Genomic DNA, 14,370 nt, shown 5'->3' with positions numbered 1-14,370 from the left:
ATAATGCCCGCCTCTGGTCTTGATTGGCTGAACAGCATCTCTTAGCTCCGCCCTCAAACACTGTAGCTTATCTGAGTTTGGTTCGTGTTGTTAATGTCGAGAAGACGCTGTTTTCTGAGATTGATACGGTAAAACCCACGCCATCGTTACTGTTCGTTTCACTGATCAAGAGCTGAGATTCAGATATGATAATGAGCGTTTGCTTTCTGACCAATCAGAGCAGAGCAGCTCTCAGAGAGGCGGGGCTTAGAGAGACTGAATCTTCAAACGAAGCGTTTTCAGACACTGAGAGAAAAGAGCCGACGCTGCAGTGGAGATTATGAGTTAAATAAAGTGGTTTTTGACCATGGATGCGTTTAAACCTGTTGTAGGAGACTCTGAAACAACATTAGGAGCCTTTAAATAGCACGACTGGGGCAAGTCTAATCAAAGGGAGAGGAACAGTAAACACAAAAGATACTATCGATCTTGTTGACCAGTTAAACACATGCATAAAAGAGGGATTGGCTGCAAGTCTTTACAGTTAAAGAGTGCAAAAGGACAAACCAGCTAATAAATCAAATAAATCAACAATTGGGACAAACCCTTTTTATCCCGACAGATAAACCTGCTATTACTGAAGTCATGATTGTGAAGAGCCTGTAACAAACCTCTGAGTATGTGAACAAAATAATTAGGGATGCACGATATATCGGCATCAACCGATAATATATGATCATTTTTAATGTTAGCGTTATCGGCCCGATAAGAAGATTTGGCAGATGTATTAAAGCCGATAAATAATTTATTATTTCCTTCAGCTGATACTCTTCACACACTGTTCAACATGATGGTTTTGAATTGCTTGAAATATGATTGGAATCACTTCAGAAAGAAAAATTCGGTTATCTCGGCCACATAACATTATAATGAGAACATATTAATGTGTGTTTGGGACTTGGCTTTTAATGGTGACTTTTGTTTTTGTAATCAGTCTCTCAAAACATTATATACAAATTTTGGATTTAGATTTATCGGCCGATATATCGGTTATCGGCTTCCGAATATAAAGAATTATCGGTTATCGGCCAAAATTTTCATATCGGTGCATCCCTAAAAATAAAATAACTTTATTTTTCTGGGTCATCACACCAACATGTTCAGAATATTTTTTGTGACACACTCAGTTACTCACTTGGGGTTGATCTTTTCCCCCTTTTCCTGAAGGATTTCCAAAACCTCCTTCCCGTTCAGAACCAGACGGGCTTTTTCATGCTTGTCATCCATTTCCACCAACATGTACTCCACCTGCGGGATGAGTTAGACTTCTTATCATGCGGTTTATTATCACATTACTAATGTTGCAAAAATATTGACCACAAGTAAAAAAAAATAGTTCCTGCTTTGGCTGAGGTATTATACGCACATCACGTGTGAGCGCATTTGCCTTGCAAACACCAACCAACAATGATAAAACACAGTGTTTTTCTTCTTATTACATTCATTATGAAAGTAAAAACACATTCATTATGAAAGTAAAAACGCATTCCTAGTCGGATGCCATTCCATCCTTCATCCCCCCCCCCCCATCATCCCATTCATTTTCCCTTTTAAATCCACTAACGCCGAACAAAGGATTCACCTAAACCAACAGCATTCCAGCAGGTTTTATCGTAAATCCATTGACGTCTTCTGGCCGGTCAAAGGTAATGAAATGAAAAGCCATTTCAATAGGAGGTTCAGAAATCGACATTAGCCTGTTGATCCTACATGAACTGCGAGTTTGCACATGCAAACACTTTTAGGCGCCTAATGTTTAGTTTAGTACTCTTTAAAGAGCAGTGGACGACTGAAAGATGACTAACTGCATCCAACCAAAAGAAATGGGATTTTGCAAATGACATATTTGCACAAAATCTGTGAACTAAAAATCACTGCGTAATAGGGCAGATCTTCACACGCCTGAGCTGCTTTACACACACATTACTCAGATACCAGTGGACAGTTTGGACACACCACTCATTTTACACAGTTTGAATAATAACCGAAACTATGAAATAGGCTAACAATAATGAGAGAATATGACATCAAACTAAAAGACATATTGTATTCGAGCTTCTTTAAAGTAGCCTGGATCTTCAGCACAATCTCTTAACGTGGTTTAAAGTCGCCCTGTGGTGAAAATCCAGCTTTTAATGTTGTTTATGTGGTGTGTTTAATATGCTTTAAGACAAACCATGTGTAAGTTCATAAGTCGACACCATTGTTGAGTATTTCCTCCTTAAAACTGCAGTGAACCAAAGACAGTCTCAAAAACACGCTCTGAAATCGCTGGTGTTTCTGACGTCACAAACTACCTTGTAACCAATCAGATCAACGTGTGATCGTCAACCAGTGGATCTCTGAGCTGAGTGAGTGAGTGGAGGCGGGGCTCATTTGCATGTTCATAGAACCGCGCATTCTAAATGAGGCAAGGGTCGAGTTACATTCAAGATATTTTAAGGCATTAAATTTGCTTCAATGTGTCATTTTGGTGATCAAAGATGAGTTTTAAAGGATAAAATGATTGACTACAGGGGGACTTCATCCTGGGAGTACTTTTAAACATCCCTGGAGGAGATCAAAGGTCAGCTGGACACTTGTTGTACCGGGTAATTACACCGTTGACCTTGCCTAACCCCTTTAACTCACCCGTAACCAACCCATACCAGCAAACCAGTCTCTAACCTCACCATATCCAGCTCAATAACAGCAAATGTTTGGGTAATACAACATCAACACAATAAGCACATTCTATCAGACATTTTGTTGTTGTTGCAATGCTGTAAAATACACACCTTATATAAAGTCTGAACTTTGCATTTCTCTACAAAACCCAAGTTCAAGACTGTAAGCATTAGGATTTTAAGATCAAGTCAAGGGTGTCCAGAAAAAGTGCATTATAGTTAATAAAAACACACAGTGAGCTGAAGGTGCACCTGCTCACAAGCAGCATCTCCATTGCATCATTTAATGCAACGCAACCACGTGTTTCCCATGCATGTGCAGTCATAACACATGCTTTCTGAGGCTGTAAAGGAAAGCATGCATCCTCACCTCATCTCCCCATTTCAGCACATCCTTCTGTCGCTCCTTCACCTTATTGTAGATGTTGAGGAACTGAAGGATGCCGTGCTTCCTAACGTGGTCAGCATGTTTCTTGGTCTCTTCCCAGTTGAGCGGTGAGCCTTGTGACAGCAAGCCCATATCACAAACCTACAAACCCCGGCTTATGATTATTACGGACTTCAACTTGCAACTTCTCCTCCGCCGCGTCACGCGTTTCGCGATAGTGATAAACGATGATCTGTAATGCGAGCGAGCGCGCGCGCTAGGCCCTTCAACGATTCGTTTTTAAGTAGGAAATGATTCGCTTTTGTTTCCAAGCGCTTTCTCAAGGGGAAGGTTTCACTGTAACTCACGTTATAACGCGCGAATAAAGCGGCGTCGAGCTGCGAGCTGTTGATATTTGATCGGAGTGCGCGAGTTATGTCAGTCCTGCCCGCGCGCGCACACACTTTGCTTGCGCTGGAAACACGTGACCGTGTCGTTGCGGGCGCGTCATCATATTATGACTCAGCAATTCCTTCTTCCTCCTCTTTGTTGTCGCTGATGGCGATGCCGTGGTCAAGGCAATAACACGCGCATCAGTCTGAATGTGCTATTGTAATCATGACAATGCAAAAAAATTATAATATATATTGTTTAATTGCTTGTATTTTGGAATATGTTGGCTGTGAATTGTTTGGGTTATGGTTGGAGCAACACCAAGGTCAGCAAACACACAACGGGTTTTTTTAGGTTTTATTTTTACAACCATGAATAACGTTCACAGAACATTCGCTGCACGATTTACCGTCACTTGTGTGTGTGTGTGTGTGTGTGTTTTAATAACCATTAATAACTAAACTTACACAAAACGTTCTCAATGTTTTTTTCTGTAACCATTATACAGAACATTCCCTAATGGTTATTTATTTATTTATTTGTTTTTTATAAACGTTAATTCCTTACACAGGACGTTCCCAAATGGTTATTTTCTTTCTTTCTTTCTTTCTTTCTTTCTTTCTTTCTTTCTTTCTTTCTTTCTTTCTTTCTTTCTTTCTTTCTTTCTTTCTTTCTAACCATTAATTCCTTACACAGAACGCTCCCTTTTGGTTATTTATTTATTTTAATAACCGTTAATTATTTACACGGTGACAGAACATTCCCTAATGGTTATTTTATTTTATTTTAATAATAACAATTAATTAATAACTTACACAGAATGTTCTGTAATGTTTTTTTTTTTCTTTTTTTTTCTAGTATTATTATTATTACTACTATTTTATAACGATTATACAGAATGTTTGCTAATGGTTATTTATAGGTTTTATTCTCAGAACCATGTAATGTAACCTTCTATTAAAGGGACAGTTCACCCAAAAATCCTGTCATCATTTACTCACCCTCGTGTTGTTCCAGACCTGTATGAACTTCTTTCTTCTGCTGAACACAGAAGAAGATATTGTGAAGAATATGGGTAACCAGACAGTTGATGAACCCCCATGTCTTTTCTTTTTCATACTATGGAAGTCAATGGGGTCCATCAACGGCTTGGTCACCCATATTCATCAAAATATCTTCTTTTCTGGATGAACTATCCCTTTAAACCGTTGTAGATGCTCTTATGTGACAGCTGTGCACAGTTTATACTGCAGAATTCAGTAACGTAAAGGGGGTCAGGCCTTTATTATTAGGTCAGGAGTCACGGCAGATTTACTTTTGTCATCATCATAATTATGATTTTGCACTGTCATACTATCTGTTATCTGCCAGCTCCAACGCCCATCGGTATGTTTACTTTGTGAACTTGTAAGTGTAAAAGTCAAAGCTTTTGTACAGGTTTACTCAGTGGCTTCTGTGCCAGAAGCTGCACCAAAGAGAACTGCAAAATAACAATGACTGTCTTTCATTGGTCAGACAAACAGGAAGGGAATCTCCCTCGCTTTAATTTTAAAAAGTTGAAAAGAACAGCATTTATCTGAAATAGAAAACTTTTGTAACATTAAACACTACCGTTCAAAAGTTTGGGGTCAGTAAGAATTTTTATTAAATAAAGTCAATACTTTTATTCATCAAGGATGAGTTAAACTGATCAAAAGTTACAGTAAAGACATTTATAATGTTACAAAAGATTATATTTCAAATAAATGTTCTTTTTAACTTTCTATACATCAAAGAATCCTGAAAAAAAATTTTTACACAACTGTTTTCAACATTGATAATAATAATAATAATAATAATAATATGTTTTTTTGAGCATCAAATCATCATATTATACTGATTTCTGAAGGATCATGTGACACTGAAGACTGGAGTAATGATGCTGAAAATTCAGCTTTGATCACAGGAATAAATTACAGTTTAAAATATAAAACAGCTGTTTTAAATTGTCATAATATTTCACAATATTACTGTTTTTTTTTTTGTTTTTTTTTATCAAGTAAATGCAGCCTTGGTGAGCAGAAGAGACTTCTTTAAAAAAAAAAGAAAAAAAGAATCGTACCGATCTAAAACTTTTGACTGGTAGTGTGTATATACAGACCCTTTCCAAATATCATGAATATCATGGAAACGTTTATTTATTTCCATAATTCCATTCAAAACGTTAAACTTCCATAGATTATAGATTCAGGGCCCACAACTTAAACGATTTCAAGTATTTAGTTGTTTATTTGTACATAATTTGAGCTTCCAGCTCATAAAACCCACGAAAACAGGATTTAAAAAAATTAGAATATTACATGAAATCACACAGTAATTACACAGTGATACTATGGTCATTGAACCAGGTTTTGGCTCTTTTGGCAGTGTGGGCAGGTGCAAATCCTGCTGGAAAATGAAGGAAGCATGAAGTGCTCTGAACATGTCCTGGTAGACGGCTGCGTTGAGTGGACAGCACAGTGGACCAACACCAGCCGATGACCAACACAGACTGTGGAAACTTCACACTGGACTTCAAGCATCTTGGATTGTGTGCCTCTCCATTCTTCCTCCAGACTCTGGGACCTTGGTTTCCAAATGAAATGCAAAATTTGCTCTCATCAGAAAAGAGGACTTTGGTCCACTGTGCTTTATTAAATCCAGAGTCAACGCAGCCGTCTACCAGGACATTTCCAGAGCACTTCAATGCTTCCTTCATTTTCCAGCAGGATTTGCACCTGCCCACACTGCCAAAAGAACCAAAACCTGGTTCAATGACCATGGTATCACTGTGTAATTACTGTGTGATTTCATGTAATACTCAAATTTTTTGAAATCCTGTTTTCGTGGGTTTTATGAGCTGGAAGCCCAAATTATGTACAAATAACAATACTTGAAATCGTTTAAGTTGTGGGCCCTGAATCTATAATCTATGGAAGTTTAACGTTTTGAATGGAATTATGGAAATAAATAAACTTTTCCATGATATTCACATTTTTTGGAAAGGGTCTGTACAGTCATTGTCCGAAATAGAAAAAATGTCAACAGCAACATTTCTTAAGAAGCTTTAATAAATATGCAGAGCTTTTATTATTTGACAACATGTATCACAGTATGTATATTCGAAATGCAATCCAATGATTTACATTAATAAGCAATATCTTTTTAAAGTAATAAATCAGTAGTGTGTTCAGCTATCACATTTCTGTTTTTAATCAGAACATTAAAGTTCATGAACCATCAGGAAACAAAGCAGATGTTTGTGTTTGTCCTCGACAGTTCAGGCCAAAACTTGTTCACAATTATCTATTCATTCTGTTTTCCCCCAAAAAATAAAAATGCACTGTAAATCCTTCTATTCCCGGTTCAGTGTTCTTCACATCATTGCTCACACACTTTCTGCCTTTGTATTTTTACAGTGCAAACTGGGTTATAAACCGTTGTTATCTCCCTGCGGCCTAATGATTAATGAATAAAGACAATGTTAGTAGGTAAAGGAGTAAAGTGAAATGAAAAACCTGGCTGATCCTACATAAATAAGCTCACATGTGTACAGTACATGTGCGACATTAGAACGTAATGCTTTAATAAGTATCTGCATTGTTTGTTAATCAAAGGAGAATGTCTAATATGTTGTAATTGCCTCATTTTGTACATTTAAGGGACTAATCGAATCATAACTGGAGAACTGGCCCCACTTGGAAAATATGTTCCCAATGAAAATTATAACTGTAAACTCTTGATTTTACAGATATGTATTGTGTGTGTTGTGTGTGTGCATTTCCTTTTCCGTAAACATTATAAACAATAATTCTACCCCCAAATCTCTCTCACTTTCCCTGTTTCCACAACCTTTGAACCACCTTTAAATACACATCAATATATATATTTTTTTCTTTTTCAAAATGCTTCGATTTTAAACATAGTGTGTGTAACTGTACCAAACTCATATCGAACCGCGATCCCCAAACCGAGGTGCGAACCGAACCGTGACTTCTGTGTGCCGTTACACCCCTGCTATGTTGTGATTTGACATTCAACATTCCCAAGATTCCTTAGCATCTGTGAGAAAAGCTGACCTTTAACAAATAGTAATAAAAAATCATACTCAATTACAACTCGCAACATTTCCCCACTGCTCTCTCTCGCAGATTATATGCTAATCGGTGCGGATGAAGCCGAGCTGGCCCTCGACTCTCGTGTTTTGCGTGTGGGGATGGTGACAACGCAACATGAGATGCCGACCGTAGCCTCGGGCAATTCGTCATCCTCAGTCCAATCGTTAAGATCGGGGTTAAACACCTGAATGCATTTTTTGTACTTCTTCTCAATCTCGTTCCATCCACCCAGGAGGTAAATCTTGCTATTCAAGGTGGCAGCACCTGCTGTGCTCACTCCCGTCAGCAAGGGGGCGACGTAGCTCCACTGGCCCGAGTGAGGGTTGTAGCATTCAACCGGTAAGACGTCGACCCGCTCGCCACGCCCGCCCAACTGGCTTCCGCCGATAACGTAAGCGCGATCTCCAGCGGTCACCGAGCAATGCCATCCTCTCGGGCTGCTCAGGCTATTCTTATCCTGCCAAGTATCGGTGGACGGGTCGTAAGAACACACGGCGCGAGAGTAGGCGTTGTTAATGTAGCCGCCGCTAACCAAGATCTTGCCGTCGATAACTGTGCTGCCATGGCAACATCTAGGGACTTCCATTGAAGCTTTCATTTGCCATTGGTTCGATGAGGGAACGTAGCACTCGACGGACGCCTGACAGCCTTCAGAGTTGCGTCCCCCTATGGCGAACAGGAGGCCGTTGAAGGTGTTGAGGCTGAAATGAGTGCGCTTCTGAATCATGTTGGCCAGGTGGATCCACGTGTTGAATCGGGGGTCATATCTGAGGAGAGAAGTACTCGTGAGTGATGCATGCATGCCAGTGGACATGAGATAAAGCCATGAAATCAAAATGGACAAATCTTATTTTTTATGGAATATTGCAAGTGTTTGTTACAAAGGATTTATCTGTGCACATCATTATGTTCCCTTGTAATCTTTGATCAAATTAACTTCCCCTCTATCTTGCAGCGATATCGGTCCTGTCCCAAATGGCACACGTGCACATGCGGTCTTGTGAAAATGACAAATGAGACACCCTATGGTCTTGTGGACTTAACAGACACGCTATTGTACGTCCACAAGACCATAGGGCAGTGATCTAAGGCCACATTCACACATAGCCAGGTATTTAGAGAAACGAATATCCCCCCGTTTTCAATAATAACATTGTGCACACAACATCGTTTTAAAAAAATGTCATCAACCCGCATAAATACGCCATCGTGCGCCATCATAACTATGCCAAACCTATGGGCGGCAGTGTAGGGAGAAGGATAAAGCCATGCAAGCCAATCAGAATCCTCAGAATCGACAACAACGAATAACACGAGCGACTCCCTAGGGCGCTCACATGACGTTAAGCATTTTCTGGCACATAATGTGACGTTTGAGAACCCCGTTTCTCCCAGTTGACATGGCAACACATAACCGCCGTTATCAGAAATCGCCACTTTGGCCAGAGTTTTTAGAAATAATCGTTTTCTGTGATAAAAACGGGCTTTTCGTGTAAATGAGAGGCCAAACCGCAGGGAAACATCTGCGTCTTCCCTTCATGTAAACGGGGCCTCAAACTCATTCCTGGATTTTAAACCTGGACAGTTTAGCTCCAACTCACGCCTGGTTGGAAGTTTCTAGTGATCCTGAAGACCTTGATTAGCTAGATCAGGTGTGTTTTATTAGGGTTGGAGCAAAACTGTGCAGAGCTGTGGCCCTCCAGGAATTGAGTTTGAGACCACTGCCGTAGGGTGTCTCATTTGTCATTTCAGGTTTCAGAAGGGTGCTCGTGAGCGCCCCCCTTTGCGATCGATATGCACCCTCGATGCGCACTTTTGAAGACTTCTTCCTGACAGTCAAAGCGGAGTTAGTGCGGATTTGAAGGAAGACTGCGAGTGCTTAGGGTGCAATTTGGGACAGGACCAAAGTGGCATTATGTCACAAAAGTGTGGACTCGGAGGAAGATCGCAAGAGCGGTTCCATTTGGGACAGGGCCTTACAGTCTTGTGGACTTACAATGCCCTCTGCGTGAGCGTTTCCATTAAGTCCATGAGGCCATAGAGTGTCCCATTTGTCATTTTAGGTTTCAGAAGGGTGCTTGCAGCAGACTTCTACCCATCAGCCCCTGTCCCAAATGGCACACTTAAGGCCACAAGACTGTCACATTTGTCATTTTAGGTTTCAGAAGGGTGCTCGCGAGCGCCCTCTTTGCGGTCGATATGCGCCCTCGATGCGCACTTTTGAAGACTTCTTCCCGACAGCCAAAGTGGCATTACGTCACGAAAGTGCGGATTCGTAGGAAGATCGCAAGAGCTTAGGGTGTTCAGAGGGATATGTGGTGTGTGTATGTGTGTGTGTGTGTGTGAGAGACTCTGGTGTTCAGAGGGATATGTGGTGTGTGTGTGTGTGTGTTTGTGTTAGAGATGCCCTCTGGTGTTCAGAGGGATATGTGGTGTGTGTGTGTATGTGTGTGAGAGAGACTCTGGTGTTCAGATGGAGCAGCATTTACTGCCGATCAGCCGCTGCACTGACAAACTGCACATAAAATAATGACAGCCTTTGCCAAAACGCGTGCGGTTTGATTTCGATTAATCGTGCAGCCCTACTAAAAAGGATGTAAAATCTTACCTGCTGAAATTGCTGACGGCATGTTTTGCTTGGTTCCTCGCATCGTTCTGGTCTTCACCACCGGCCACGTAAAGGAACCCATCCAAAACAGCCACGCACTGATTGAAGCTCTTCGCGGGCATCTCCGTCAGCTTGTTCCAGACATTGTCTTCATCTCTGTAGAGAATGTCCTTGCTGAGGGATTTCTCGGTGAGCGCAGGCCGTCCACCCACCGTGAGCAGAACCCGTAGGCCTCCGCGGACCTTGGTTCTTCTGGACTGCAAGATGTTCTGCTGGAATGGCAGCAGGTGGTAATTCATGGCATCCACCAAAAGACGGTGGCACTCAGAGTCTTGCATCATCCTGGGAACGTTTTGTACGTGACTGACAAGGTCCTGAGGTAAGATCGTTCCAAAGCGAATGTTGGACAGGAGATCGGGCGCATACTTCAGCCTCTTCTCGTCGAAGTCCAGCCACTTGATCGCGATCTGGAAGGCTGTGAGCTCAGAAGGCAATTGAAGGGAGTCGTCCGTGAGAAATTCGTTGATTTGCTCGTAGGTGAGTTTCAGGAACTGTTCCATTTCGGAGAACTCAATAAAGTTCTCCCGCATGAACTTCTGAGCAGCTTCTTTCGTCTCTTTCAGATTGTAAGTGTCGGCGATGTTCACAACATACATGCAGTTCTCCACGCTAGTCTCCCGCATTAAGAAATCGCTGCACATCTTCACTAAAGTATGGATCTGCAACAGCAAGGCTGCTGAGATAGTGCTACCAATTGTGTAGAGCGACAAGGTGAGTTTTCCAGAATAGGCATATGTGATGACTGTAGCCAGACCAACCGGGGACAACTCACTGAGCTCGATCTTCTTGAGGGATGGATCCTTCCTGAGCATGGCTTGGATGTACTCGCTGCAAGAAGCCATCACAACCTTGTGAACTTCAAAAGACTTGGACTTGGTTGCGACAGTCAGATCGCAGAGAAAGCTGTCTTGCCTCATGTGGCCAAGACCCTCCAAGAGATTTGGTGCATAGACGGGGTCGGTGACCTCCGTTGAGATACAACTAAAGCCATTTCCACATTCCAGGAGAGTGTTGAGCCCGTTGATTTTGTTGGTGGGACTGTCCTCTACCATAATGGTCATTTCATTGATATCAGCTTTGTTCTTCTTAGCAGTCTTGTTCTTTTTGGGTGCCATGACTGTAGTGATGGGTCACAGCCAAGACCTAATTTTGACAAAAGGAGAGCACATTTTTTACCATTTATATGAAGGATGTTAACCAATACCCAAGACTGGGTGGACCAAACGTAATAGCTCAAGAATCGATTTTTGAAAAAGCCTTATAAGCCATATAAAAATAGTAGGTTAGGATGTGTCCACCTAAATGTGCATAGTGGTTGCAGACTTGGCCCAAATTTAGGGTCTGTTTACACGACACCATTTTCAACTAAAAACGTAAACCTTTTTAAGCGTTTTGGCCGTTTGTATACACAACAACGGCGTTTAGGGTGCCTGAAAAGTAAACGCAAACTTTTGAAACCGGGTTTCAAAGTGCACGTTTTTGACAATGGTCTCCATGTAAACAACAAAAACGTGAATCTCTGAAGACAATTGTCGTGCACATGCGTATTACATGTTCAGTCTATAGTGTTTCATCGCCATCTACTGGCCTACTGGTCAACATCACATTGTTTTAATTGTGCTTTATAAATAAAGTAAATGAAATGGCCTGGCTGAAGAATACAGCGTTTTTAAGTCGTTTTCGCGGATCCGTGTGAATGGGGATCGTTTTGACAATGGTGTCGTCTGAATGAGGAAAACTCAAAGAAATTTTTTTTCAGTTTTAAGCGCATCGTTGTCGTGTAAACCTACCCTTAATTTGGATCAGAATGATTTATAGATTTGGAAATCTCATGTTTTTCTATCTAGAATCGGGTAACCAATCTTACTTTTGTGCTGTTTTTTTTTAAAGCAAAATTTGATTGGATCACCCTGATCCAGATACACACTTATTCAGCAGTGTTGCAAGTACACTGTAAAAAATTTGCTGTAGTTATGCAGCTGTTTGCCAGTAACTTACTGTAGATTTAAATTTATGCTATTTACTGGCAACAGTTTGTTCAAAGTTAAATGAACATTAAACATTAACAAGTCTTTGTCTTTACAGAATAAAACTATAAAATAACAATCTAATGCAAAGCATTCTGGGAACCAGAAATCTTCATCAACCTTTTTCTGTTTTTTTTCCTTCAGATTTTGGTTCCCAGAATGCTTTGCATGAGGCTGTTATTTTAGTTTTATTCTGTAAAGATAAAGACTTGTTAATGTTTAATGTTCATTTAATTTTGAACAAATTGTTGCCAGTAAATAACATCAAGGGCTTTATTTGAAGAGAAAGAAAACAACCCTTCCATTTTCAATTTCCTTTAAACAATCAGACCCCTACGGATGCACTAAAGGGACATTGTGATGGAAAAAAATATGAGATGGGAGAAAAATGATATATTCCAAAGCTTTTGAGCTTCCGAGAAACTTTGCGTTCACTCTCAAAGAATTCGAAATGCAAAGTTTTGGGGGAGCGCAAAACATTTGCGAGAGAATGCAAAAGCATTAGAATGAATTTTTAAGCCCATCTCATATTTCTTTCCCCATCACTATATCCCTTTAAATTTGATAATTTATCAGCAATAAAAAACAACTTCTCAACATTCTCATACTGAACCAGTCAGACACTTTTCTCATGTTGGATAGTTCACCCAAAAATTCAACCAAACAAGTTGATGGTCCCCATAAAACTTCCATAGTATTTTTTTCCTTATTATGGAAGTCAATGGGGTCCGACACCTGTTTGGTTGCACACATTCTTTAAAATATCTTCTTTTATGTTCACCAGAAGAAGAAAAAAAGCATACAGGTTTGGAACAACATAATGGTGAGTAAATGATGACAGCATTTTATTTTTCGGATGAACTATCCCTTTAACAAATAGAGTCACTCTAACAAGAAGCGAAAAAACAAACAAACAGAAAATTAGGTAAACCAAAAGTCATCTAAGAAGTGTAAAGCTTTATACTAATGAACTCTTAAGAGTTGTTATCGCAGCATATCACCTCGGCATTCCTCTCTTTGCATCTGTCACAAGTTATCACAACTATGGCCAAGAATAGACAGGCTGTGTTTCATTGCTGTTCCTTTTATAGACTCGAAGTCACTGGAACCCATTTGTCCTTTCAGCACCAACACATTTTTCTTTTCTTTTTTATCTGTGTAAAAAATAAATGATGTATACTCCTGGGATATATAAGTGCTGTCTTTGGACTAGGTTCGCACACACATGTAAATATATGTGTGTGTTACTTTAATTACTTTAAATAACCCAGAACACTCTGATCTGACACCTATAACGCAACTCCCAAGAACCATCAACTCAAGAACCCCACAAAGCCAAGCTTGTGAAGAAGATGCTCTTTGTTGAAACCATGTTGCTGCAAAGAACCACCGAAAACGTTTAAAGACAATAATGAACTTACCGATGTCGAGATGAAGTGGGTGCTGGAGAAGGACAGACTTGCACCCCTAAGTTGGTGTGCAAGAGAGAGAGAAAGAGAGAGGTGTCCCGTCAGAGGAACACACAGCAGAGTAACTCCTCCTCTAAAGGTGATTGCGCAAATGTGCTCCGTTAATTCAGCAACAGGTCAGAATTACACAAACATAAAGGCGTGGAGAAGAGCGTTTGGTGGACTCGCATTCTGTCAGGCAGAAGGATAAACATTAAAACACATCAAAAAGAAAAAGCAAGACGTGTGTATGATGAACGGAACAGAACAGGCGCCTCCAGAAGCGTTCTCTACCTTTTCTTCAGAAGGTTAATTTACTTTTTAACTTGACACACCAAACTAATATGAACACACCAAAACATATATATATATATATATAAAAAAAACAACAACAACAACAACAACAACAACAAAAAACACACACATACTATATTTCAGTATTGAATAGTAGCTACTTATTTGGTTCCCGCTACAAAATAACCAAATTGGAACGTTAGTGGGACGTTCTTTGGAACGTTCTAACGTTCTATAGCCTGAACTAATGGCTACATAAAGTAACAGTAAAAGATCAACTATAAAATACTCATAATGTTTGAATTTATTTGTGTTATAGCCTATGAAGCATC

At 40.2% G+C, this 14,370-nt stretch overlaps 2 protein-coding genes across 2 annotated transcripts in view; both read right to left on the bottom strand.

Annotated features, from left to right (window-relative positions):
- gclc (glutamate-cysteine ligase, catalytic subunit) overlaps positions 1-3,626 on the bottom strand; it is a 37,091-nt gene extending 33,465 nt beyond the window's left edge. The window contains exons 1-2 of the mRNA XM_084391451.1: positions 3,076-3,626; positions 1,175-1,287 (exon numbers count right to left, since the gene is read on the bottom strand). Of these exons, the coding sequence (XP_084247577.1) occupies positions 1,175-1,287; positions 3,076-3,225 (263 nt within the window). The 5' untranslated portion in view covers positions 3,226-3,626. The remainder of the gene's footprint in view (positions 1-1,174; positions 1,288-3,075) is intronic.
- A 3,651-nt stretch (positions 3,627-7,277) lies between these two features.
- Positions 7,278-13,846, bottom strand: klhl31 (kelch-like family member 31). The gene is made up of 3 exons (XM_084391574.1): positions 13,718-13,846; positions 10,210-11,412; positions 7,278-8,368 (listed from the first exon to the last, which is right to left on the bottom strand). Exons 2-3 carry the CDS (start codon positions 11,382-11,384, stop codon positions 7,636-7,638), a joined length of 1,908 nt encoding a protein of 635 aa, XP_084247700.1. The 5' UTR covers positions 11,385-11,412; positions 13,718-13,846; the 3' UTR covers positions 7,278-7,635.
- Positions 13,847-14,370: the final 524 nt, after the last annotated feature.

Source organism: Rutilus rutilus (assembly GCF_951802725.1).
Source record: "Rutilus rutilus genome assembly, chromosome: 20".
Taxonomy (NCBI): Eukaryota; Metazoa; Chordata; class Actinopteri; order Cypriniformes; family Leuciscidae; genus Rutilus; species Rutilus rutilus.
The sequence above is the reverse complement of the archived record's forward strand: the minus strand, read 5'-3'. Positions and strand labels throughout refer to the sequence as shown.

What these genes read in the sequence shown, in the direction of transcription:
- klhl31 (XM_084391574.1), bottom strand. Translation starts at nt 11,384, where the DNA reads ATGGCACCCAAAAAGAACAAGACTGCTAAGAAGAACAAAGCTGATATC. An exon ending in GCCGTCAGCAATTTCAGCAG is followed by an intron (nt 8,369 to 10,209) that starts GTAAGATTTTAC and finishes TTCTCTCCTCAG; the next exon opens with ATATGACCCCCGATTCAACA.